General features: G+C 56.1%; 1 protein-coding gene across 1 annotated transcript in view; it reads right to left on the reverse strand.

Annotated features, from left to right (window-relative positions):
• LOC122468002 overlaps nt 1-24,602 on the reverse strand; it is a 121,187-nt gene extending 96,585 nt beyond the window's left edge. The window contains exons 1-5 of the mRNA XM_043554506.1: nt 24,586-24,602; nt 24,388-24,400; nt 24,036-24,267; nt 23,059-23,918; nt 1,163-1,277 (exon numbers count right to left, since the gene is read on the reverse strand). Of these exons, the coding sequence (XP_043410441.1) occupies nt 1,221-1,277; nt 23,059-23,918; nt 24,036-24,267; nt 24,388-24,400; nt 24,586-24,602 (1,179 nt within the window). The 3' untranslated portion in view covers nt 1,163-1,220. The remainder of the gene's footprint in view (nt 1-1,162; nt 1,278-23,058; nt 23,919-24,035; nt 24,268-24,387; nt 24,401-24,585) is intronic.
• Nucleotides 24,603-26,010: the final 1,408 nt, after the last annotated feature.

Consider the following 26,010-nt stretch of genomic DNA (forward strand, 5'->3'; position numbering starts at 1 on the left):
TTCTCATTCCACTCAGAACTGACTGATTAGCAAGAATCTCTTGATAGAGACAACTGGACTTCAAAGCAAGGCCTAGTTTCTGGAAGGAAATCCGGCTGTCCACTTCCTGCCACACCTCACCAGCTTCCTGGGTGGGAGGACAGTGTTGGCTGAGCCTCAGCCGCACCACGACTTTCACCTAATCCTTCAGGAGAAGGGGTTCGAGGCCCACTGCCCTACAGAGCCTCTGGATCTCCTTCCTCTGAAAATAATGATAACGGTCCAGTCCAGCCTGCTGCCCCCAGCCTTTCCCTAGCATTCCTTCTGTTTAGCAAAGTCCCTCAGCAGCTTTCTCATGGGTCCCAGAAGCCTGTCAAGAACAGCAGCAGATTGGCCCAGATAAAGGGGAGAAGTCACTCGCCCAAGGTCACAAGCAAGCCAGGAGTCAGGTCAAGCAGCAACCCAGCTCCTTCCTTCCCCCTCAGCACTTGCTGTAGTTTCTCCATATTACCCCACCTGGGACACAGTGGGAGGGCCTATCACCTCCCACATTCTGAATGTCCTGCTCCTCATGATGCAATCCAAGTGGCCACCCGCACTGCTCACACAAAGCCAAGGTCACCTGGCTGCCAGTACTTGTCACATGCACACGACTGGCACTGAGCCTCAGCCTGCCCCGAAGGTGTCTGGATCTGTGCGCGGACTCTGGCTTGGAGGTCAGTTTAAAGTCCACATGTTGGAGCCAGTACCAGCTCCTCTTGACAGTTTCTTGGACCCAGTCTCAATCCACACGCTCCTGCTCCCTCCTGACCTGAAGTCATGCACACATTTGGTCAACAATGTGACAGAACCAAGGACAATCCCTTCCGCTCACCATTAGTGACCTCCCACACAACACGGGAACCCATTAGCCAGTGCGTCCATGAACCCACGACACTCAGAAGAACATTCCAGGCTTCTGAGCTAGCGGACAGAGCCCTGCCATAGCAAGGGCTAACAGAAGGTGGCACTACCTGATCAAACCTCCCGGACCCGACTTCATGTGGGGCCAGAGAGACGGGGACACCCCAAGAAAGACTACTTTTCCACAGCCTCCCTACGGCCTCTCCCTTGGGGACCCCATATCTGCCCCCATGGCCCATGCCACCCCCACTCTGCCCTGCGGCCCACAGTGGCTTCTTACCTCAGGTCAGGCAGGCGTTTGGGGAATGCAAATGGGCTGGGGTCAGCCTGGGTTTGACTCAGTCGCCCTCTTTGCCTGTGGGCACCGGAGCCTCAGGGCCTGTGGGCACAGGAGGCTGTGGGAGAAAGAGATGAGCTGTCAGCCACAGCCAGGCAGCAGGGGACAATTCTAGGGAGCAGCAGGGGGCCATGCACACCAATGGGTCTGATTACACCTGGCCGGGCAATAAACATACATCGCGCACACGTGCGCGTGCACATGTGCTCTCACTCGCTGACACATTCGTACTCATGCTTACGTACATACATGCTCTCACATGTATACATACATACACTTACTGACACATTTATACATCACTCACACACTGGAATTTACACAGTGCTCTCTCTCTCTCTCTCTCTCTCACACACACACACACACACACACACACTCATATACCACCAGCTGGGGCAGGTGGGGCTCTGGGAATGATGGGGTTTCTGGCTCCAAGTGGGGGGAGGGGCTCTGAATATGCTTTCCCACCCGCTGGCTCTAAGACCTTGGGACAGTCAGGTCTCTGAGCCTCACTTCCCTCATCTGTAAAATGGGGACACCAGTCATCCCACCTGGTCCACTGGGAAGATAAACAGAGATGGGGGCACACGGCCTGGCACACCGTGGTGCCCAGCCAGTGCCAGAGCCCGCCTGCCTTCCCAGCCTGGCCCAGGAGGCCGGCCTAGAGGCTGGCCCCGCAGACGGGTGCGGGTAGAGCACCAGGGGGCATCTCCTGGAGCCTAAGCCTCAGCCTCCTGGTTCCCAAGGACCCTCTGCAGCTCCCACCCACCCACCATCCTTTCCTTCCCCAGCCTCTGCTGCTTTATTCCCTCACCATTCTCCAAGGGCCACTTCCACGAGTCAGGGAGGGCACTAGGGGGTTCTGTCTCCTTGGCAAGGCCCCCAGACACAGGACTCAGGCTGGGAGTCCAAGGAGGCAGCTCTCCCTGTGAGGCGTAGGCTGAGTTTCCGCCCCAGTGTCAGGTTCCTCGACCTCTCAGGTGAATCCCCGAATCCCTTTCTGAGCTGCTACCAAGAGGTTTCCATCTGATCGGTGCTTCTCAAAGTGTGGGACATCTGCCACTGTGAGTGCAAGAGCAAAGGGATTCTAGGTGGTACACAGACAAATGTTTTTATTTTCACAGCTATCTGTTTATTCTTCCATGTATTAATAATAATAATAACAGCACATCACAGCTGTGACTTCATGGATATGTGGCTTGGGGAGCACTGGGAAACCCACCTTCAAACATGAGTCAACACAAAGACAAGAATTAGGAAAACACAAGTGCAAGTGGCGCCCAGCAGTGGCTACAGCCCTGCGATGGTGGAAGGGAAATGCAGAAAGCTGGCATCTAACGTGGCCTGGCTCCCAGCAGCCCTCGCTAGGAGCGGCAGCTCCGTGCTTCCCAGGCTGGCTCCTCCTTTCCCTCTTGGTTACCATATGGCGCTGTCCAGCACAGGCCTCAGTCCCCAGGAGGACTCACAAGTCCTTCCGGATGGATGGGGGGGGGGGGGGGCAGGGGGGGAGGTGGCTGTCATCATGTGGGCAGAAGTCGGCAAAGGCCCCTGGGTCCCTCCCAAAATCAACATTCCATCAAGTCTAGGATGTGAATGGTGGAATTTCTCACCTTCATGTGAAGATGGGAGGACTCTTTGCAGCCAAGAGTCTTCTTGTTTCATGGGCTGCAAACGTCTCCTCTAGCATGAGGCGGAGAAATGGGCACTGAGCTGGCTTCTGGGCCCACTTTGGCTTTCCTGACCTGACAACACAGCTACAGGCAGGTAGAGCCGATAACAGGGGAGCTGCCTAGCCCCACATTCAGCAGCCCCAAACCATGCCCCCTGCTGCCAGCAAGCCCCAGCGGTGCCTTCCAAAGGCTGCTGTTCCTGGAGGACAAGGCAGGACTCAGTGGTGTCAGCCTGGGACAGACGGGTAACCAGAACCAAGGCATTTCCCCAGGCCTGGGTCCTCTGAGCCACGTCCAGCCAGGCAGGGGTGCCCTCGGTGGCTGCCCAAGCTGGCTCCAGGTAGACTGGCACAAGCCAACTCGGGCAGCCCTGGTCCTGGCAGGCCTCCAGACCACCTGGCTGGCGGCCCTGAGCCCAGTTCCACCTGAGCTGGTGGGGCAAGCCATCCCCACAGCACCACCCCAAGCCCCCAGCTGCCATGTTCCACGATGATGAATGGGCCTCCTGCTCCTTCTCCCCACACCTTCCTGAAGCTCCCCCTCTCCTCAGTGGCATCACGAGGAGTTGCTATGGAAATGGGACCACAGGCAGAGCATGACAATGATTTGGGGCAGGGAGATGCGGTGGGAGCCACGAGCTCTCCAGGCCCCGGGGCCTGCCTGTGCGTCAACTTCCAGGAAGGACATGAAATCCTGGCTGCAGGCCTCACAACAGAGGGGGCAAAGGAGACCACCACAGAGGTGGGGGCTTCCCACCGGCCCTCCTGGCTTCCTGCCCATTCAGTGGAGCCCAGGGAGTCATGGGAACCAGACGTCTGTGTGTTCAACAGAATTGCCACGCACCCTGGGGACGCGAGACTTCCACGGAAACCACTATCCCAAGGTGCTGCCAAAGTGGGCTCCATGCTACGGGGCAGCACCCAGCAGGTGCTGAGCAAACTGCCACCAAAGAGGGCAGCACTAGCCAGGGAGAGACAGAGAGAGAGAGACATGGAGGCATGCGCCTGCTCTGGCCGACACAGCCACAGGACCACAGAGCTTGAGAGACCCACACCCCCTGAACAGATAAGGACATGGGGCTCAATGAGGGTGAGGGGTCATCCAGCAAGTCAGCCGAATAGTCAAGCCCAGAACCCAGGTCTCCTCTTCCCCAGACTTGAACCTTCTACACAACACACCCAGCTTTTCATTCATTCATTCATTCATTCATTCATTCATTCATTCTACTTTTGGTAGTGCCTATTTTCTGCTTGGTGATTTGGGATAAAGAGACGTAAAGTACACCACTCCCACCCTCTAGGATGGGCCATCATGGGCTTGAGGAAGGTGTGGGACAGAAGTCCAGAAGGCTGCAGGAGCCCAGAGAAGGTTACCTCACGGATTTCAGTGACACGCTTCTGAGCCATGTTTCAAGGAGACTCCAGGTTTTCCTGACTTGTCTCCCAGCTGCTACCTCCGCCCAGACCCTCCCTACAGCCCTATACAGAGGTCTCCAGGGTGAGGCAATATTGAGCCCACCTGGGGCCCTCGTCACCAGGAGGTGATGGGGGTGTTCCCATGAGCACCTCCAGTCCCTAGTATAAGGAATCACGAGGAAAACGCCTCGCTACACAGAAGGAGCTCCCAGAATGCCATGCTCTGCTTGCCCTCCTCCTCCCCCAGGCTCAGCATCTTCCTGCACTGTTCTTGCTTTCCTAGGTACCTCCCCAAGCCAGGCCTCGCACTGGGCTTAGGGCCCTGCGCTGGGCAGAAAATAGGGAGCCCTAGCCATCAGTCATCACCCTTGTGGAACTAAGTCCCCATCTCTCTGTCAGCAACATGAAAATTCTCCCCTGTGGTGCCTGGTTGTTTTTTTGTTTCTTTGTTCGTTTTTTGGTGGCGGGCTAGTACTGAAAGGGCAAGAGGGGACACCTTCCCAGAGCTTGGCTGTATCCCACATGGGCCATGCCTCTCAGCAGCTGGTACAGACTCCCAGGACCTATTTTACCCAGGTGGAAACCGAGATCCTGGGAGGTGGCCCCACGTAGCTCAGTGCTTAGAAGGCAGAATGGGGAAAGACCAGTGAGGACAAAGAGAGGCCAGGTCTAGGACTGTGGAAGCAGAAGAAGGAGGTATCCAGGAAGGCTTCCTGGTGGAGGAGGGATTTAGATTGGCTCAGAGATTGCCCTAAGGCTCCCAGCAGGAAATGAGTGTGTCTGAAAGAGAGAACTGGGCCAGGGTCTGCTCCACTGGCCCAACAGACTTGGGGCTAGGCTGGGGGGAGCGGCAGGGTACATTCCCTGACTGCCTTCCAAACCGCTGAGGACTGCCACAGCCGCTATCCCACGTCCCTAATTACCGTTGTCCATTGGGAAACAGCTGGGGATAGAAAAACAGTAGAGACACAGAAAGTACTGGCCAGGGAGAGACCCTGGCCAGGGAGAAGACCACATAAGAGACAGAGGTCCAAAGAGACACAGAGTGACCGTGACCCCGAAGCCAGACAGACAGAAGGAACAGCAGTAATGAAAAAGAAAGGACAGACAGGCTGTCCCTCCCTCCCCCAGAGCCAGCGCTGCAGCTGCCAGGAGAAGCCTACAAACTGGAGCTCTGCAAAGATTTTTCAGCAATAAAATTCTTATTTGAAATGAAATCTTATGCAGTGGGGGAAGCCTTTCTATGCCAGACATTAAATCCAGAAGCCATAAAGTGAAAATTTGATAAACCCAAGTACATAAACACGTAAAACATCTGTACAGCAAAAGACGCTATAAACAAGTTAAAAGGCAAGTGAGACACTGGAAGAAAATATCACTAATATACAAAGAGCCCCTACAAATCAATAAGAAAAAAGACAGAAGAAGAGAAAATTGGCAGTGAATTAGAAATCCACAGAGGAAAAAGTAAATTGGCCAATAAACGTATGAAAAGATGTTCTATCTCGCTAGCAATCAGGGAAATGCAAATGAAAATGACATGATACCATTTTTTGCCCATCAGATTGGGAAAAATTAAAATGATTGATAACAACCAGTGCTGGCAAGGATGTAGGAAAATGAACACTCATAGACCACTGGAAGGAGGGGAAATTGGCTCAACCTTTGGAAGGGTAATTTGGCAATATTGAGTAACATTTTAAACCCACACACCCTACAAACTAGTAATCCCACTTCTAGGAGCTTCTCCTACAGAAACTATAGCACAGACAGTTAGGTATAAATATCCAAGGATGCTCATAGCAATATTGCTGGTAAGAGTAAAAAAGAAATTGGAAATGACCTAAATGCTTATCAATAAGGGAATGTTCACATAAAATATAGCACATCTATACTACGGAATACTCTGCAGCCATTTGACGGAAAAAGGCATGTCTATGTATAACAATGTGAAAAAATTCAAGCTGTACAATGCTATTTCAAAATGAGCCCATTTTTATAAACAGCAATTTGTTGGTATATGCCCCAAAAGGCTGGAGGACAATATCCAGATGTTACAGTGAACATCTCCTAGAAGAGGGATGAAGGGGCTTTCATGGGCTCTTATCCACAAACGTGTTGCTGGATTTTCTTTTGTAATCAGAAAAACAAAATCAATAAAGAGGTAATGGGTTTTTCCTTTATATCCTGCCTGGACCCTAATATAAAATGCAGATCTAAGCAGCCCTGCTGTGGTTGAAAACAAAGGGACCTATCCAGCCCCACCCCTGCCCCCAAAGCCCCCAGGCACCTTCCTGGACACCAGGCTCCAGGACCAGTTTGAGAACCTAGGCTGGAGAGCATGCAGCCCATATCCCCACTCCCCCAAACCAAGGCCGATAGATAAGGTTGCCCAAGGCCACACAGACAATCCAGATGGTGCAGGGCTAAAGCCAGCACCTCTGGCTCCTCAGCAGGGCTCTGGCCCTCCTGAGCTAGCATGGGAGGTTTCCCTTGGTGACCAGAAAACCCTGGGACACCACAGTCTTGGGAAACCCTAGGCTGAGGCTCAGGGGAGCCCAGAGGGTGAGGGCAACATGGAAGAGACCTTTGCAAAAAAACTCCAGGGGAGGGGACTTTGAGGCTCAGCTCTGGGCTCTTACAGGGTTCTCCGTACAAACAGAAAGGATGGATGAGCCCACGGGTACACGCAGAGGGGCCTGGTGTGTGCAGGTGTGTAGTGCTCAGAGAGAGGGAGGTTCGTGTGGCCGATGGAGGTGAACTGTGGAGGGCGTGTGTGTAGTCATGTCTGCATTTAGAGTCGGTGAGCTTGTGTGTGTGTGTGTGTGTGTGTGTGCGCGCGCGCGCGCATGCGTGCGTGTGTGTTAGGGCACGTAGGCAGCCAGCAGGCCTGCAGACAGGCCAGGAGCAGTTGGCAAAAACCAGAGACCCATCCCCAGATGGCCCTTAGCCTCACGCCTGCCCCAGTGCCTCCCAATGCTCCCCTACCCTCAGCAGACTGGGCTGTCTGCCACCCTGACAGACACAGAACTCCAAGGCTTTGCACTTGCTTCCTTTGCAGGGATGTCTTCCCTCCCTGACCAGTTCCCAGTGTCCTCCAAGAAGCCTTCCCCGACAGGCTGGGGTGGGAGCACCTCTGTCCTGCCCTGACCCCCCAAGCTGTGAGTGCTGACACTTGTGACTTCCCAGGGGCAGGGGGTAGGTCTTGCTCCCTTCTGCACCCAGAGCCCAGCCCAGGCTTGCCACAGACAAGGCATCAGGACCAATGTCTGTGGAAAGAATGAATGGGTTATCACAGCGCTCAACCCCAGGCACAGAGTGGCACCTTCACAGGGTAGAGCAGAAAGAATACGGCCTAGCTTCCTGTCCTAGGTCAGCATGACAGATGACATTAAGTCACATGGGGAGTGATTAAAGCAGGAGTTTCTAACTGGGGTCCCCAGGGAGTGGGGATTTAGGAGTCTGTGAGCCTTGAAGCTGCATACAATTAGATGTGAATTTATGCACATGGTAGGGGAGGGGAACAAACCTCACTCATGTACAGGGCAGGGCTGCCTTGGGAGGGGGTGAGCTCCCCATTATAGAGGAGTAAGAGCACAGGCTGGAGCCAGAGATATCAGAGTGAGTGAATGGCAACCCTGAGTCTCATTCTCAGACTCTCTGGGCCTTGGCTTATCCTATCTTACACCCCAGGACTATACAAGATGTCCCTGTGAGTCCCCTCTGAGCATGTGAAGGAAGTGCCAAGGTCATGCAGGGGTGAGGCTCCAGACTACAGAGCTGAGTGTAGAGTCCTGAATTGGGGCAGTCCTCCCACCTGGTGGTGGCCTGAGTCTCTCTTCCCACCGTCGGTAGGGAACAGGCTGCCCTGACTACCCCATACTGCTAACAGGGCCTGCAGAGCCCAAGCCCTTCTTGGTATGCCACAGTCACCATCTCCTGCATGACAGTGACCCCAAAAAGGACAGAAGTGAGAGGTTTCATTATGAGCCTGGCCTGGGGCCAAAGGAGCCCAGGGGCTGGATGGAAGCACTGAGAAGAGCTGGCAGCCAGGCCAAGGCCACTAGCTCTGCCCCCCACCAAACTCACTCTGACCCCTCCAGGGAGAAACTGAGACACAGAGAAAGCCCTCTACCTAGGTCACACAGGAAGCTGGTGGCAGACCTGGGCCAGGAACCCAGACTTCCTGCCCCTAGCTAGGCTCACTCTGGGCACAAATGTGCTTTGGCCCCCTCAGGCAACTCCGTGCACACCTCAGCACCCCATAACGCTGCCAGAAAGAGGCAGCTGGCACTGGGGCTCCAACAAGCTGACTCAAACACAGGCCTAAAGTGTCCCCCTGGATCCAGCCACTCTGAGCCTTGGATTCCTCCTCTTAAGGTACAAAACCCTGCCCTCCTCCTCCTGCTGTGAGGGTTATGAGAGCATGGATGTACAGTGTGCTTAGAGCAGAACAGGGGGCCCTTCCTAACCACCCATCTGTGGACCTCAGTTTCCCCATCCCTAAGTGAGAAGCCTGCCCTGAGTTACTTCCCAGGTCCCCGAGCCCCCGATGCTGTACAGGAAGCCTGCCTAGGTGCCCGGCCCACACCCGTGTCAGTAAGGAGACCAGGGCTCACCCTCCCTGCTGCTTCGAGGATGAAAGCACCCATTGCGGGGCTCCCAAACAGGTGGCTCCTGTGCCTTCACACCGCCAGTCTCTACCCCTCCTTACTGTCTCACAGTCAGCATGCTCCCCTCACGACTGTCCTGTCCCCTTCAGGCACTAGGTTTGTGACTGCTCCAGGGGCCACAAGAGGCTCAAAAATAGAAAACCCAGGTGGGCTGGGCAGTGATTAAGGAAGGCTTCCTGGAGGAGACAGGACAAAGCCAGTCAAGTTCACACAGGGCCTTGAACACCCAGATGAGGCATCCAGACCCTGAAGAGCTACTGGCAGTTTCATATGACCCCCCTTCCCCAGCCCAGGCATGGATGCCTGACCCCACCCCAGGCATGGCCTCAGTGCTGCGTCTCTAACAGAGGCCCCCTCTGCCCCTCCGCTGCAGCAATGGACTGTGACTCCATCCCAGAGAAATCAGTCCTGGTTGGTGATGCCCCACAGCCGCTGGGGCCTCATTGCAAACAGCTTTGCTGCTGGTGAGTGCCGTCTGGCCAGGGAGGGCTCCCCGACAGATTAAGAGCAATGCTGGCCCCGGACTCATTCATATTCCAGTCTGGCTGCCGGCTTCAATATGGCTGAGAGACGCGAGGGCAGAGGCGGCCCTCCGAGAATGCCCGGCGATGATTCCTCTCCGATTCCAATTTATTTTCTATCATTAATGCTTTTGAAAAGCCCCACATGCTCTGCAAACAGGGAAAGAGCACGGGGCTTAGAAGGGGAGGGGTGGAGGGCTGGGGGCAGAGGAGAGCTCCACAGAGGTGGTGGGGCAGCCATCCAGGGGCCCCACGACCTGAGTTCAAACGCCCAGCCCATCTCCACCTGTCCGCAGAATGCTGGGGCAAACCTGTCCTATAGCTGGCAGTGGGAAACGGCCACCTGTCCTGCCACCTCAGGGGATGGTTTCTGAGATCTCCTGAGGGGTCAGAGGTGAGCGGGCTTTCTACACTGTAAAGGGCTGTATGCCTTGAGGAACCGAGAGCAAAGCCAACCTGACAGACTATGGTGGCAGAGGACTATGAACTGGACGCGTGTACGGGGGGACCCTCACCCCGGGCTCCAGGCCTGGGGTGCCTCTCGCAAGCAGAGGAGATCAGCACTAGGATTTGGGTCCTCTGTCTTGTCTGTCTCAAAATCACACTGCCACCCTCCCTTTCCCCATCGGCTCGCCAGGACCAGGCTCCCAGCCAGCACTCCCTCCTCTCCCACGCCTCCTGTGGAGCCAAAGAGATCATCCTCACATATCCTCTGCTCAGAACCCTTCCAGGGCTCCCCCGTGCCCTTGAGATCACGTCCAAACTCCCCACCTCCATGGAAAGCTCTTCCAGGCAATTCAGGCCCACTGGGCAGCCTCGCCTCCCTGGCCTGACCCCACCCTCAGCTCTAGGCTCACCACCCCTCATCTTGGCACATGCTATTTCCTGTCTGGAATCCCATCCTCCTTGGCCTCAGTTCACCTGTCAAACACCTTTCCCCTCTTCAAGATGCAGCCTAGGGCCTCCTCTGGGCAGCTGTTCCAGACTCCCCTGGCCAGCCCTATGCTGTGCTCCTAAGAACCCAGTACCCACGTGTGTTAGGACTCAGTAACACCGTAAACATGCTCATCTGGGGGATTCTGTCCAATCAGTGAGCTCTTGTGGCCAGGGGCTGCATCTGATTCACCCCGTGCACTCCCAGGGCTTGGCAGAGTGCCTGGCTCAAAGTAGAGCCATGGATCCAGTCAACTGATCTTAACTGAGCACCTACTATGTGTCAGGCTCTGTGCCGGGTGGGGGGATGCGGCAGCAAAAACAGAGGTAGCCCCTGCTCTCAAGCCGCTTCCAGGGGACGTACTCAGGGAGTGTCTGTTGAACGAATGAATGGACATACAGCCACCTTCTAGATGGGGAAACTGAGGACCAGCATGGCCAAAGGCCCTCTCCAAGGGTGCTTCTGCTTCCCCGCCCACATCTCTCTCTGCTCCATTTCTCTCCCAGAACCTCAGCAGCCGTGAGGAGGAACTCAAAACGAAAGGTTAGAAAAAAAAGGAAGAAGAAAATGTGGTGGATTTTCCCCCTTTCTCCATAATGTAAAGAAAATTGCTTTTGCCAACTATCGCAGCTTAAAAGCAATTAGAGTTTTTGGAGGGGACTCTGGGCACAAGCAGAAGCGACAGAGTGAGCGCCCAGCACAGAATTTTTCCAGCATTCGTTTGTATCAAGCAAAAGGAAAAAAAGGTGTTAAAAGCAGCAATTTCCGCAGCAAAGATGGTGGAGATAAAATATTTACAGCCTCCAAGGGAGGGGCCTGGGAGGGGCGAGGGACCCCCGGCTCCCCACTCTCACTCCCCGCTCTGGGAGGCAGAGAAAGGGAAAGCAAAGAACGGAGACAGGGAAAGATGAACCACCCCCTGGGCCTACATTGACAGGGGCTCTGAGCAAGGAGGGGAGAAGCCTCCAGATGCCCTCTGCTCTCTCACCCCTTCCCCGCCCCCCATGGCCCATGGCCTCTAACCAGCCCCAGCCACCAGAGAGCCATCCCTCCAAGCCTCAGACCTGGCCCCGCTCAAATTCTAGAGAACATCCTCTGTTCCAGGCCGACACTGGAGGCCTGCACAGCCTGGGCCCCGCTCCAGCCTCGTCTCCAGATGCTCCAGGCATGGCACGCTGCCGTGTTTCTGAGGAGCCTTGCACAGTCCCACCTCCAGGCCTTTGCCTGATCGGGAACCATAAGGAATGCGCACCACTCCCCTGAGGGGGAGTTAAGGCAGGTTTGAGGAGCCAAAGACAGACAACTCTAGGCAGGATGCTGGACTCCCCCACCAGGCCTCAACTCTGAACCACCCCTTCCTCACCTGGACCTTTCACCTGACCCTTGGCCTCCTCTCTCCAAATAGAACAGCCACCAGAGGCCCTTCCTGAAATCTAACTACCCTCCACCTAGCAGCAATACAGACTTGGTTCATTCCAGGTTCAAATGCCAGCTCCTCCACTCTATTGCTGTGTGATCTTTGCAAGTCTCTAAACCTCTCTGAGCCTCAGCTCCCTTATCTGTTAAATGGGAATAGTAATAGTACATATCTCATGGGGCTGTTTTTAGGCTTAAGTGAGGTAATGTATGTAAAGCACCCAGCATTCTAACAGAAGGTATTCAATGAACTCACACCTGACCTACTTCATGCTCAATCCTCAAACGTGGCTCTCCAGGCCTCAGGAAGGCCCACATATGTGCCTATGGGCTCCCCTGCCACCTTGCAGTCACCTGATAAACAGAAGGCACACGCTAGCTAAGAGCAAAGGGTGTGGGAGGCTCTGAAGGGCTTCGCCTATACCCAGAAGCCCAATCCCTCACCACAGCACCAGGGAGCCTCTCACTTCCCTTGGCTTAGGAAGGATTCCCCCCCAAGAACAGCGGCAAGCCTCAACCAGAACCCTTAGCACCTACCAGACCCTGAGGTGACAGAAGGCTCAGCCTCCCCTCCAGCCTATGGCTGCGGCACAGCCCTCAACCATCCTCCCAGCCCCACTGGACAAAGGCAAACACCAAGGCCCAGGGAACACCATTTGGTGATAAAGCCAAGGGCAGAAACCAGGTGTCTTTGGGACCTGGGTCCAAAAAGCCAGGTAGTTCTGGCCTCAAATCCCATCCCATTGGTCCCATCACTGACCAATCAGGTGACCCTCTGAGCCTCAGTTTCCTCATCTGTAAAATGGAGTCCATAATACGCAGAACTTGCAGGGCAGTTCTGTGCACTACTAAAGGTAACATTCTTCTGTGCCCTGCCTAGGTTCCAGCATATAGTTACTGTGAGAACATATAGTGGGTTCTGTCCCACCTGTCCCCTGGACTCCAAGCACAGTGTTCAACTGACCCCTACAGCACTGAGAGAGCAGAGGAAAGACCGGGGGTTGGGAGCGGCAAGGACCTGCCCTCCTTCCTATGACCCTTCCCCGCCCACTTTCCACTGGCAGGGGCAGAAGGTCCAGCCACAGACAGGCTAACAGCCCATCCCCTGTCCTCCCTGACTCACTCTTGGAGCAGAGGGGGCCTATTACCTGCCTCATTGTATCGTGAGGGGTGGTGACATGATCCAGGTTACGCAGCACCGGTCCAGCCACTTGTTCAAGGTTGAGTTGTTTTCCTCTCCTTCCCCAACTGCAGAGAATACACAGGCTTGATGGAAGGTCTGGTAGCTCCATAGGACCATAGACCAGGGATGAGAAAGTGTTTTGATGTCTCTGTCTCTCGCTTTCCCTCTGGTCACCTCTCTCCCAGGGGCCTCTTCTGCCCCACTTCCTGTCCTCAAGAAACAAGGGCAACAGTAAGCCTGGCACTAAATCGGGGCTCTCCTCATTGTGGGGGCAAAGAGAAGAGAAGAGGAGGCCAGTCCCAGCCCTGGATGGCTGAGCCTCAGGACACCCCCATTAAAGCCTTCTTCCTGACCTGCACATCCATTCTCCCCACTGGTAAGTAACTAGGTGTGCGTGTGCCTGTGCTCGTGAGAGTGCACACACACAAGGAAGCAGATCCTAATAGGGGAAGCTGGGCCCATCTTAGGGATGACGGACGGCCCTTTCCCAGCTGGGCCCGCCTCCTCCCCTTTGCACACTGGGGAGTACTGGTCTGTCTGAACCACAAGCCCAGGGGGCCCAGAAGCAGGGAATCCTGAAACTGAGCAGTCAGACACCTGACTTGCTGCCAGGGCTCTACAGTGCTTTTCACTGTAAGCCCTGAGACAGGGATAACCACTCCCTGTGCCTCAGTTTCCCCTCCTGAAACCTATAACAAAAATGAGATCACCTCTGAGGCTGCTTTCTAGTTCCAACTTTCTCCAATTCCACAGCCGAGACCTCCGTGACCCTCACAGATTCAAGAAATACTAAGTCACCAACAGCAGAATAAGGAGTTCCAAGCATGTGCGGGTGCTGGGGGCAGTATCACCTGACCCCAAGGAGACCTGCACCTGCCCTAGGCTGGCAGAAGACACCCGTCATGTACAAACCTCCCCAGGGAAGAGACTGGGCCCAGGCAGGAGAGAGGAGAGCGAAGGACAGCTCCTCAGTATGGCTAGAGGCAGCCAGGGCCTCCCCCTACAGGCAGCCAGGACTCTCCCCCTTTTCAGCACACACCCCAGGAGCTCATCCCTCTCGCGCCTCACTTCCCATCTGTTCTGAAGCTACAAGGTCTTCAGCCCAGCCCAGATCTCAGGCTCAGCCCCAAACCCCTGACATACACACCCCAGTTCCCTCAGATCCCCCTGAGAGTCCAGACTGGGACCCTAAACCCTCCTGCCAGGCCAGCCCTCCCCTCACCAAGGTGGCCCTGCTTCTTGTGCCAGCAAAAGCTCCCCTTGCCTGCATGGCCAGAGCCTGATAACATTCTCCTAAATTAAACAATAAACAAGAAGTTGTCTTAGATTTTCCTGACACTGCAGTTCCTGATTAATCCCCGCAGCAAACAAAAGGAAGAGAGCAGATTAACCTAAAAGACAGTCACTTCCTGTTTCCAAGCAAAACCCCCAGCCTGAGCCAGAGGAATCCCCCCCCCCCCCCCCCGGAAAGAAGGGGATCCTGCTCCAGCCACCTGCCTAACTCCAGACCACCAATGCTCTCTCCTTTCCCCTCTTGTCTTGCCAGTCCTGGGCTGACACCTGTAGCCACCTCCCAGGCCCCACCTCTCCTCCCCACCCCCTCTCCGCTCTGTGACCTTGGACAGGCCAGGCCACCTCTCAGGGCTCAGTCTCCTCATCTGTCAGCATTTTCATCTCTCAAAATAAAATGAAAAGAAATATATGACCACTTAAGGTTAGACTGAAATTTTCTCTGATTTTGGGGGGAGGGATACTGAAATATTTAGGGGTGAAATGGCATGATGTCTATAATTTACTTTAAAATACTCTGGGGGATAGGGGCGCCTGGGTGGCGCAGTCGGTTAAGCGTCCGACTTCAGCCAGGTCACGATCTCGCGGTCCGTGAGTTCGAGCCCCGCGTCAGGCTCTGGGCTGATGGCTCAGAGCCTGGAGCCTGTTTCCGATTCTGTGTCTCCCTCTCTCTCTGCTCCTCCCCCGCTCATGCTCTGTCTCTCTCTGTCCCAAAAATAAATAAACGTTGAAAAAAAAATTTTTTTTAAATAAATAAATAAAATACTCTGGGGGAAAAAGATAAGGCAAAATGTGGCAAAATGTCAACAACTGTTAAGTCTAGGTGAGGGTATATGAGGTTTCCTATACTATCCCCTCTACCTTTCTGTATATTTGGAAATGTTCCTAAGAAAATGTTAAAAAAAAAAAAAAAAAAAAAAAACCTTGGTGATGTGAGCCAGGAGCCCCACAAACAATACCCCATGCTCCTGGCCAGCCTGAAAGGCAGCTAGGTCTCTCAAGTAGGTTAAACATCCCCCCTGCCAGCTCCTTTATGTGGTTTCCCTAGAAATTGCTTTCGCACGAATTCCACTGAGTCCTAACTCCACATTTAGAAGCCTTAGCACATTCAGAAGCCAGACATAGCACTTTAGTGGGGCAAGTGTTGCCTTCCGACCAACCCCACCCCCTGCTCCCACCCACTATCTCACTGTCCCTTCTGCAGAGCAGCCCTGGGGCTGGGCACTGTGATGCTACCTCTATCCTCAGGAGGACACCACTCTCTCCAAGCCTCACATGCCCCCACCCATTAGCAGAAGTGAGGACAAGTCAGTGATGGCCTGACCATCTCACTCAAAGGCACAGTGTCATCCCACAAAAAGACTGAGATCCCCATTTAACAGACGGGAAAGCTGAGACCCAGGGCCAGCAGAGACTGGAAGCAGAACACAGAAGGTGGGGACAGAGGGAGGGGGGAGTGAGCAAAAGCTCCCCACTCACCCCAATCCCCCCTCCTCCCCAAATTTACATCCCAACCCTGGGAGAGCAAATCAAAGAGAGGGTGGCCTGCACTTCCTTTTCTCTGACTCTTGTTTATGGAGCTTCCTGGTCAGGAACAAATGGCCATGATCACAATCTCCCAGCCAGGCCCAGATGACCCACACCAATGCTGGCTAGGCCCGCCTCCGCCAATCGATAATGGAAGAGCTACCAGTACCCCAAATAATCAATCTCTAATTGCTGAATGCCGTGCAATTCATTGGGGAGAGTTATGTGTGGCCAGTGACTGGGCGCCCCCGCCTCAGCCTGGTGGAGCCTCCAGGGGCAGGGAAGGCCATGTCTGTGGTGAGCACCTCAGCAGAAAAGCCGCCCATAACTCGGGAGCTTTTCAAGTAGATGTTCTGGGCCTAGCCCGCATCCCCAGGCCCGAGAGGCAGGAGGAAGTGGCACTGGCCACAGAGGCCCCGAGGGATGCACCACGTTCCTCTGAGTCTATCTGGGCCCAGGTGCCTGCACATCCCAGGTACCTAGGATGGATAAATCTGGTCCCTGCCACCAAGGCATTCCCAGGCCATGAAGAGAGAAGGCACCATATGTTACAGGCCTCCAATACAGTAGGCCTCGCACACAGTAGGTGCACAGTTCTGGCGGAGAAGCAAGTACTTTTAGCTAGGGTGATCAGGAGGGGGTTTCAAGTACAGCACATGGGTTGAAGGTTGAAAAGCGGGTGGGATCCACAAGGGCAGAGGTGGAGGAAGGCACCAGGCAGAAGGGACAGCACAGCCAAAGCATGGAGGAAGGAAAGCCACAGCATGTGTGAAGGGGACAGTGAGTGGCGTCTGGCTGGAGCCTGAGTGCACAGAGGAGACCCGAGAGGATTGGCTAGAACAGAGGGTCAGACTGTGCAAGGCACTGAGGGGTCCGGATGCCAGCCTGAAGGCAACAGGGAGCCCTTGAAGGGTGCTGAGTAGGAGTGTGACGGCCAGCATGAGCTTGGGAGGACCATTAAAAACTACAGCGCGCACAGCTACTGGCAGGCTGCATACCCCAAGAGGGCAGGGGCTGGTTTTATTCATCTCAGCCCCCATAGCAGCTAGCACAGCCAGGCCCAGAAGACATGCCCAACAAGTGAATCACTGAATCATTATAGGATCATCAGCTGCAGGACTGGGGACTCCTGGAGACCCACAGCTGTGCGATACCATGTTTGTATAAAAATATGTATTGATAGTTGAGCCCCCAAAACAGCCTTGTGAGGCGGGCAGGGAGATAATTATCTCCAGTTTATAAAGAGGGAAACCGAGGCTCAAAGAGAGACAAACAGTGACCTAACTGAGGTCCAGTGCTCTCCTCACTGTCCCCAGAAGCCTGAGCCCTGTTGACCTTGGGGTGGTCCAGGGCTGCCCAGGAGGTGAAGGGCCACTTCTCCCTACTCCCAGCCCCTGCCCCACCCCGCCAGCAGGGCAAACAGAGAAATGCAATAAATGCTGGGGTCACCTGTACCAACCCCAGCTGGGACTGACTGCTTATCACCATGACTGCCTGTCCCTGTACCTGTAATGAAGACAGGGCTGGGTGGGGAATCTCTAGAACTCCCAAGCTTGGTCTAGACAGGCCTTGTTGAAGACAGATCCACTTCTCCCCAGCCTCTACCCCCAAGGTTTGGGAAGAATACCCATGGAGCAAGTGTCCTAGACCAGGAGTCCAGAAACAGGGCAAGCCCAACTTACGGTGCCACTCTGGAGGATCACTTCCAAGCTGCCTCATCTGTGACATGAGGCAGTGCTCTCTGCCTACTTTATAGAACTGCCATGAGGGAAGGAGTATAAAAACTTATGAAGAATTATAAAGCAAATTTTGTTCTGGAAAGTTAAAACAATGAGGTTTCTCTCTACTTCAGTCTAGATATTGATACTCTGACAGGACTCACTTCCCTCTCCCAGCAGAGAACAAAAATGAACAAATATTTTCTGAGCTTCTGAGATGTGCTGTATCAGGTTAGTGAATGCTTTACATGTATTATTTCAAAGCATGCCAATGACACCTCTACAAGGTAGGCATCAGTCTCCCGTGGTACAGATGAGGAAACCAAGGCTCAGAAAAGTGAAGGGACTTGGGGCACCTGGGTGGCTCAGTCGTTTGGGTGTCCAACTTCAGCTCAGGTCATGATCTCACGGCTCGTGAGTTTGAGCCCTGCGTGGGGCTCTGTGCTGACAGCTCAGAGCCTGGAGCCTGCTTCAGATTCTGCGTCTCCCTCTCTCTCTCTACCCTCCTCCGCTCATGCTCTGTCTCTCTCTGTCTCAAAAATAAATAAGCATTAAAAAAAATTTTTTTTAAAGAAAGAAAGAAAAGTGAAGGGACTCACCTGAGCTCACCCAGCTCAGAAGCAGTTGAGCCGGGATTCACACCCAGCTCCAGATGGCATCCAAGCCCAGGTCCTTTTGATCACACCAGGCTGATTCAAAGGACCCATTTCTATACCCCCAAATCTTAGAGCTATAGAATCCGTGCTCAGGGTGAGGCTGCATGTCACACACATATACTGTGGTGTGGCCGGAAACCCCAACATCAGATGTGCTGTACCGCCCGGTGGCCTGTGGACCGCAGGGCCATCAGAGCTGGGTGGGGCATGGGGGGTGACTGGCACAGCTGGTCTTAAGCTAATTGGATCAGTCCTGGGCACGAAGCCGCCTGTCCGGCTGCCCTGGCAGATGGGTGCTAGAACTGGGCCATCTGCCAAGATCCAACCTCCACGTCCAAACCAACCTGGACACTGAGGTTCCATCCTGGCCTCCTCCCACCCTGACCCTGATGGCTGGCAATGCCCATATAGATCCAGAAGGCCAAGATGGCAGCCGCTAACCCTCCTTCAGTGGCTGGCGCCTCCCCTGATGTGGCCATATGGCCCCATATGCTCCCTGACAGCTGGACTGCCGAAGCAACTGCCTGAGGACGTCCTCTGCAGAGGCCTCAAGGCCCTGGCCATGCCACCCACCCCTGCCCAGCAGGCCACAGGCGCAGCCAAAAAAACCCCAAGCTGGAATGCCCTGCCCCCAAGTTGTTCTATGACCTCATTATTCAAGTCACCACCCCTCTCTGGGCTTCAAACTCTTCCTCTGTCAAACAGCAGTGTGACCAGCCCTCTACCCCTTCTCTTTGTATCCCACCTCTAGGGTCACAAACTTCCACCCAAACTCACCCCAGGTCTCCAAGGAGACAAACTTACCCATTTTACAGACATAGAAACAGAGGTCTGAGGGATCTCAGGGATTTGCTCAAGTGCACGCAGTAGGAGGGCCAGTATTAAAGGCTGCATCTTATGAGTCTAGGACACCTGTCACTTCAGTATGCCCAGGTGATGGGAATGGTGATATACCGGAGGTCCCGCCCCACTCTGGTTAGCTACATTGCTCCATCAGGCTCTTCCCCTAGGCCGAATCTCTCCATCCTCCATGGGGTGGGAAACCAGGCAGGTTGCCTTGGCCATCCTCAGAAGATAAGAGGCCTGTCTCTGCTGTTGCCCTCACCACCCGCCTGGATTCCCATAGCGGCCTCAGGATCGCCTCCTGGCCTCTGGCTCTCCAGGCCAACCCCTCCCAAAACCACCAGAGGGAGCAGTTTAAATTGCAAATCTGCTCGCGTCCCTCCAGAACTTCAACCCTGCAACCCCTGAATACGAAATCAGCCCACACTCCTCAGTCAGGCACTAAAGATCCTCCTCTGTCTTGTGCCAACCTGCTCTGCGCCTGCTGTGCCCCTGCATGAACTACTCCATTGCAAACGTGTTCCACCCATGCCCGGTGCTTCCCACTGCCATGACTTCACTAACACTGTGCCATCTGCCTGGAAAGCCCTCGCTTGTTCACATTCTCCATTCACTCATTTATTCACCATATTTACTGATCATCTACCAAGTGCCAGAAACATTTGAGCAGATCAAAATGCACCAGGCTTTCAGTCCATCTGAAATGACCCCTTGCCAATCCCCGACTCACATACCTCTGCACCTGCCCAGCCCATTCTGCCTCACACCCAGGGGTGTGGGTGGATATCCGTGTCCCCTTTCAGAGCCCACCCAGGGAGGGGCTCAGGCTTGTCATCAGAATCCTCAGTACTCAGCCCAGGCCTCAAACCAGGAGATGAACCCAAATGTGGACTGGGCCCCAATTGTAGGTTTCTAGGCAATAAGGAGTAAGGCCAAGGCATGGTTCTTGGGAGCAGATGTCTGGGCCCCAGAAGCCTATGGAAAAGACTCTGGTTGGCCAGAGTGGTCCCAAGTTCCCCCAAAAGAGGCTTGAGTGGTCAGGGGTAACTTTTTCCCCTCAAGTCACCCAAAGGCCCAGCCCACCCAAAAACTTATCACTGAATTTGTTAAAATACAGTATCTTTATAATTTAAAACACACCCATGGCAAGGTCAGGGCCTGGTTGGAGAGGGAAAGGGAGGGGGGCCCGCTGGGCACTACCCCTTCTCAGTCAGGAGGTTTGAGGGAGAGTGGCTGTCTTCCTCAAGGGAGCAGCAAGTGGGGGCCGGGTGCACCTCACTGGGATTCACACCCAAAAGCACAGACCAGGGGTCAAAGAAGTGCCCTGCTCTCTCCTTCCCCATGGCTTGCAACCCCAAATGGAGGGCTCAGCCTGCTGGAGTACTTGGGTGGGGAGGGGGCCAGAAGAACCAGGGCAGGGATTCAAGTGGACCTGGATGGCAGGGGTGGGGCCAAGTGGGCACCTGGCCATGCTCCAGCCACCTGGGTGTCAATGCACAGGAAGGCAAAAGTCCAGAGTTCAGGGAGCCATAGGGGATGGAGAAGGGGAGGGAGAGACAGCAAGAGAACAATGGCTAAGAAAGGCCACTGAGTGAGAGCAGGGCAGAAAGGGATTAGGAGAGACAGGGAGAGACTACCTGAGCATGAAGCCAACAAAAAGGCTGAAGGAGCTATCGCCGAGCCCAGTAGCACCCCCAGCCCCAGGGGGAGTTTGGTCACTCCTGGGCAACAGCTCTCCCCACCCTGGAGGCCTCTAAGGACCAAAGTAGCACTGGGGAAGAGTCCAGGCTGCTACCAGGTGGGCAGGTGGAAGGGAGGAGGGGGGGTTCACAAAAGAAATGACTGGGGCTGAAAGCTGTTCTAGCTTCTCTGCCTCAGGTGGGCCACCTGGGGAAGAAGTGGTGCGAAAAGTAACCAGACTCCATTCCCCCCAGTGCACATTTGGACCTTTATGGGGAACCCATTTCCCTGAGGGTGAGCTCCCTGGCCCACATGGGGCTCCAGGATGGAGACCTCAGGAGACTGGGAAGGATTCCAGTGCCCAAGGAGGAAGACAGTGCCAGGGTCTACCCTACAGGTCCAGGCTGGGGGTGGAGAAACCCCTCTGAATCCCAGAATAATACTGACATTCCAGTGCTGAAGATTACAGGAACCAGGTTTGCAAACCATCGAGCAGAGCCCAGGCAGACTCTGGCCCCAAATCTAGGAAGCAGAGGTTAATGAAGCCAGGGTCAAGAGGTGCCAGAAGTCAAGCCATGGCGAGCCAAGCTGAGGTGCCCCCCTTCCTGCCCATCTGGGGAGGGTGCTGGTCACAGGCAGCAGAACAGCTGTCCTGGGAGACCCTCTAGCAGCAGCCCACCAGAGCTCTGCTGCTAAGTCAACGAAGGGGGCCTGGGTGCCCTCCCTGCCCCTCCGCACCTCACCAAAGACCAGGGTTAAAGGATACTTTCGCAGTGGAAAGTTGCTGCCCTGACACTGGACTTCTAGCTCCATCTCTGCCTCAAAATCCTCCTCCGTGAAATGGAGTGGAAGCACGTCCATGGGCCTCTCACAAGGTGGCTGAGAGATTCCAGAGGGCTAACGAAGTGCAAGTTAAGGTTTAAGCCCGAAAGCTGGTCAAACAAAATATTACCATCCCCCAGAGGCAGGCAGATATTATTCAGCATCACACCCCTCCAGCTAACGTGTAGGCTGAGAACAAGACTTCTGACCCCTACAGGCTCACACATTGAGTGCCTGGAGAGAGCACAGGAACGAGGGCTGCTGGGGAACCCAGCCGCTCCAATCCAGAAACCCAAGCTGGAAGGACAGACTGAGGAGCAATCAGAGAAGACTTCCTAGAGGAGGAAGAACCTGCCCTGGAAGCAAGGAGGATTTGTAAAGGGGAAGGTCCTGACCTCTGACCTTTCCTTGGGCCTGTCATTGGGTGCTGGGGCAGGGGAAGGGGAGGGTGCGGAGCACATGGTTCCTCCCTCTCAAGGGACCACATGTCATCCTCACATCTTCTGAAGGGGCAGGGCTGCCATTTGGGGAGGGGGCCGAGGAAGTTCCCTGCGGCAACCAGCACAGAGGGGTAGAAGGAGACTCAAGAAGGGGAGTGGGGGACACAGCAAGGCACAACCTTGACACATAGTAAGGCACACAGGAGCATGGCTCCAAACAAAGAAGGCATGTGCGCAGTGGGGTGGGCACCAGGCCAGGGACTTAGAGGTTCCCCTTCCAATCCCTGGCCTTTCTGGAGCTCCAGGGAGCCAGGTCTAATGTGATAATCTTTCCAGCAGTTCCCTTCTTCCAGAGGCCTGTCCCACGAGGCAGAAGGTGCGGGACCACACACACGTACACACTAGGCACGTCTCCCCACTCCCACCTCAAGCCCTGTTGTCCTCAGCCTGGCTGCAAAGACGACCTTGCGGCCCCCAGGCCTGGTAGCTGTCGCCGCGCGGTCCCGCCGGACCCTGCCGGAGGCACAGGAGTCCAGCGCCGGGGAGCGGCTCCAGCGCGGCGCCGCGGGGCCTGACTGGTGTCCCAGAGAGCCGGCGGCTGCGCCGATGGGGTGGTGGATATGTACCCCTCTGCCCGCCGGGCGGCACAGCCCGCACCCCCATCCCATTCCTCCCTCGCATTCTCTCCTCTGGAAGACAAGGCCGGAATTCCACCATTAAAACGCCTCCATCTCCTCTCCCCCCACACACAAAGTTGCTCCAAGTCGCCAGGGTTCCCGCGGCAGACGAGGGTTAGGCGGGGCCGCGCAGCGGGCGGGAGCGCGGTCACGGACCGGGGTGCCGAGCGCGCCCCATCCATCTCCGCGCGTGCACGCCCCCCACGGGCGCGCACCCAACACCCCACCCCCACCCGCTGCCCCCGAGGCTCCCGCCCAATCAGAGGCCGCGCACGCGGCGCTGCCGGCGGGCAGACACCCCAGCTCCCCGGCCTGCGCCCCCGCGGCCCCAGCCCCGCCGCAGCCTCCCGGCTTGGCCACACTGAGGCCACACTCACCGTCCCGGGCGCGCACTTCGCGCGCCGCTCCGTTCCGGGACCGCATTCCCCGATTCGGCTCCGCTCGGCTCCGGTTCCCGCTCCGGCTCGGGTTCCCGCTCCGCAAGGCTCGGCTCCGAGATGGTGGCAGCGGCAGCGAGCGAGGCAGAGAGGGCGTGTGCGTGTGTGTATGTGTGTGTGTGCGCGCGCGCGCGCGCGGCGTGTGCGTGTGCGCGGGAGGGCCCCGCGCTCCCCTGCGCGCCCCACTCCTGCCTCCTGTTCTCCACGCTGCGATGCCAGCAGAATCCCTAACGCGCGCTCCCACCCGCCGGGGCGCTCACACTCGCGCACACCCGCGCACCCCCCGGGCGCGCACACATCCCCGCGGCCGCACGCCCGGCTGCGCACTCTTGGGGCGCTCACAAAGGCCCCCTTACCCCGGGCCAGCTGGAGCCTCCGGAGCACGGCCCGCGGGGCCTGTGGAGTGGCCCTGCGCCCCTGTCCCGGCTGGCCCTGCCTCAGGTCCCCCGCCGTTCCCAGAGGGGGCCCCTCGGGCGTCCCCTCTCCCACACCATGCCCGGCCCGGTCGCGGCAGCGCTCGCAACCCGAACCCCGGCCGGGGAGCCCAACTCTGGCTTCCGGCGCTCCCACCCAGAGGCGCCGGCCTCCTCCTCCTCGCCTGCGCCGCCGCCCGCGCCTAATGTTCTCTCGCTCCTTTCTGTCCCCCTTTCCTGTCCCTGCCACTCCTTTTTTCTCCTCTCCTTTCTCCCACCTGCTCCCTGTTCCCTGTCCTCTGTCGCTCCCGCTGTCTCTCCGTCTATCTTGCCGCCGCCCTCTTGCGCGCGCCCTCCTCCCCACCGCTCTGCACTGCCTCTCACATTCTCCGCATTACACTGGGCTCCGCCCGCCTCGCCGGGCCCCGGGTTCGAGAGCTCAGTGGGCAGCGAGGGGACCTGCCGCGCCCCGGCCCCGCCACCACCTCCGCTCTCTGCTCGCACCGCGGCTCCTTGCTCTGGCCTGGCGGGCGGCGACGTCCCGCGCTAGCCTCGGCTGTCGCTGACAGCTCCCATCTCGCCCGGGTTTAAAGGGATAGCGCACCGGGCTCGACCTGCCCCACCCGGGGGCGCCAAGGAGGGCGACCTCGCCGCGCCGGAAGAGTCCGGGGCGGTGGCGCAGCCCGGCGGTGCGGGCGGCGCCCTGGCCACCGCCGTTGATCCTGGCCCTCCCGGGCTGGAGGTGAGTCAAGGAGAAGGACGGTCGGGAGCTGTCCGGACCACGCCATCCACGGGGCGCTCAGTGCTTGTTAGCGCCTATGCCTAAGGGCAGGCTGGGGTGTGGGGTAGTGCGGACTGGGCGCCGGGGACTGCGGGGCCAAGAGGAGGGATCAGGGAAATAGCTGTCCGGATCTGAGCCCAGGATGAGGACACCTGTCATGCTGGGAGGATGGGGCTCGTAGGATGGCCTCCTACCCCTGCTGTGTGACCTTGGGCAAATGCCTGCCTCTCTCTGGGCTTCAGCTTACCCCTCTTTGGAAGGACACTGGCTTACATCATCTCTGGGGCCATGCGGAACTCGGATATGATGTTAGATCCCATAAGAGAGGGAGTCCCAAGGCAGGCCTTCTCCACCCAGAATCCCACCCTCTCCTTGCCTCTGAGAGCTGGGGCAAGTGGCTGAGGCTGCACTCCTTTCCATCGACCCCACCCCCACCAGGCCTGGTCTGCTCCCTCCCTCATTCCGTGGCCTTTCTCTCCAGCCTCATCTGGGGAACAAGGCAAAGTTGAGAGGTACAAGGACCTAGCAGAGACAGCACACTACAGTTTACAGAACTCTTTCACATCCAAGATCTCCTTGGACCCTCACGATACCCCTGGGAAATAAAGCTTATGTTCACTCCTAGGCTCCCTGTCAGGCTGATCCTGAACAGGCCCGATGCATGAGCATTTCCTCTTCTGTGTGTCCCACACCTACTTTCACCCCAGTTAGACCCTTGCTCTCTGATCTCCACAGAGGGATGCATTTTGCCCACTTGTTCACTAAGCATCTATTCTGAACCCCATCCTGCGCTAGGTACTGGGGACACACAGATGATTCAGACACAGTCCTGCCCTTAAAAAAAAATGAAAGAATTCATGGTGGGAACTTTGGGGGATGGAGGAAATTCAGGCAAGCTGGAAGAGGTGACATTGAAGCCAGGTGTTGAAGGATGAGTAGGAGTTGGCCAGGCTGAAAAGAACAGAAAGGGCATCCCATGCCAAGAGAAGAGCATTCGTCAAAACATGGCAGTGGAAAATAGGAAGGAGGGGTGTATTTGAGGGAAGAGAAGCTATGAGAGCCTTGAATCGAGAGTTTCATCTTGGTTCTGGGGCAGCAGCAAGGCTGACACTTAGCAAATCCAGGCAGAAGCCCTACCCGTCTTTCAGCCATCACAGGGGCATGGGCAAGGGCTCCCAAACCAGGAGCTGTTGAAAGAGACCTCCTCTCCTGCCCTAGTAATCCCAATCCCAACCTCTGCTCCCAGTTCCTGCAACCAGATGCAGCACAGCCTCCCCCTGCTGACAGGAGCTGGAAGCAGGAGAAGCCCAGGCTTCGCTGTGGCTGTGAGTCCAGGGAAGGCCTGACTTTGGCCTTCACCCATCAAGGTGCCCTGCAAAGACCCCACAGTTTGGTGTCAGGCCAGTGCCACTGCCAGCCTCAGTGCTCCTCTGTACAATGGGAATAAAATACTCGGCCACCAAGGAGGTTGGTGAAGAGTTCATAGAGAAGAATGCACAGGAATGACCCAGCACAGAGTAGGCCTTCAGCAAATGTCCTTTTCCTTCCCCACACCTGAGCTTGGCTTTCTGGCCTATCCCAAAGGCCCTTCATGTCTTCCTTTTGCCTCCCTTCCCAGCCATTTCTCTTCTGCCTTCGTACCAGACTTCCTGGGGGCCTCAGGGGAGATGAGCTCACGGCTGTTGCCTGCTCTGGCTC

Source organism: Prionailurus bengalensis, chromosome B3 (assembly GCF_016509475.1).
Source record: "Prionailurus bengalensis isolate Pbe53 chromosome B3, Fcat_Pben_1.1_paternal_pri, whole genome shotgun sequence".
In the NCBI taxonomy this organism is placed as follows: Eukaryota; Metazoa; Chordata; class Mammalia; order Carnivora; family Felidae; genus Prionailurus; species Prionailurus bengalensis.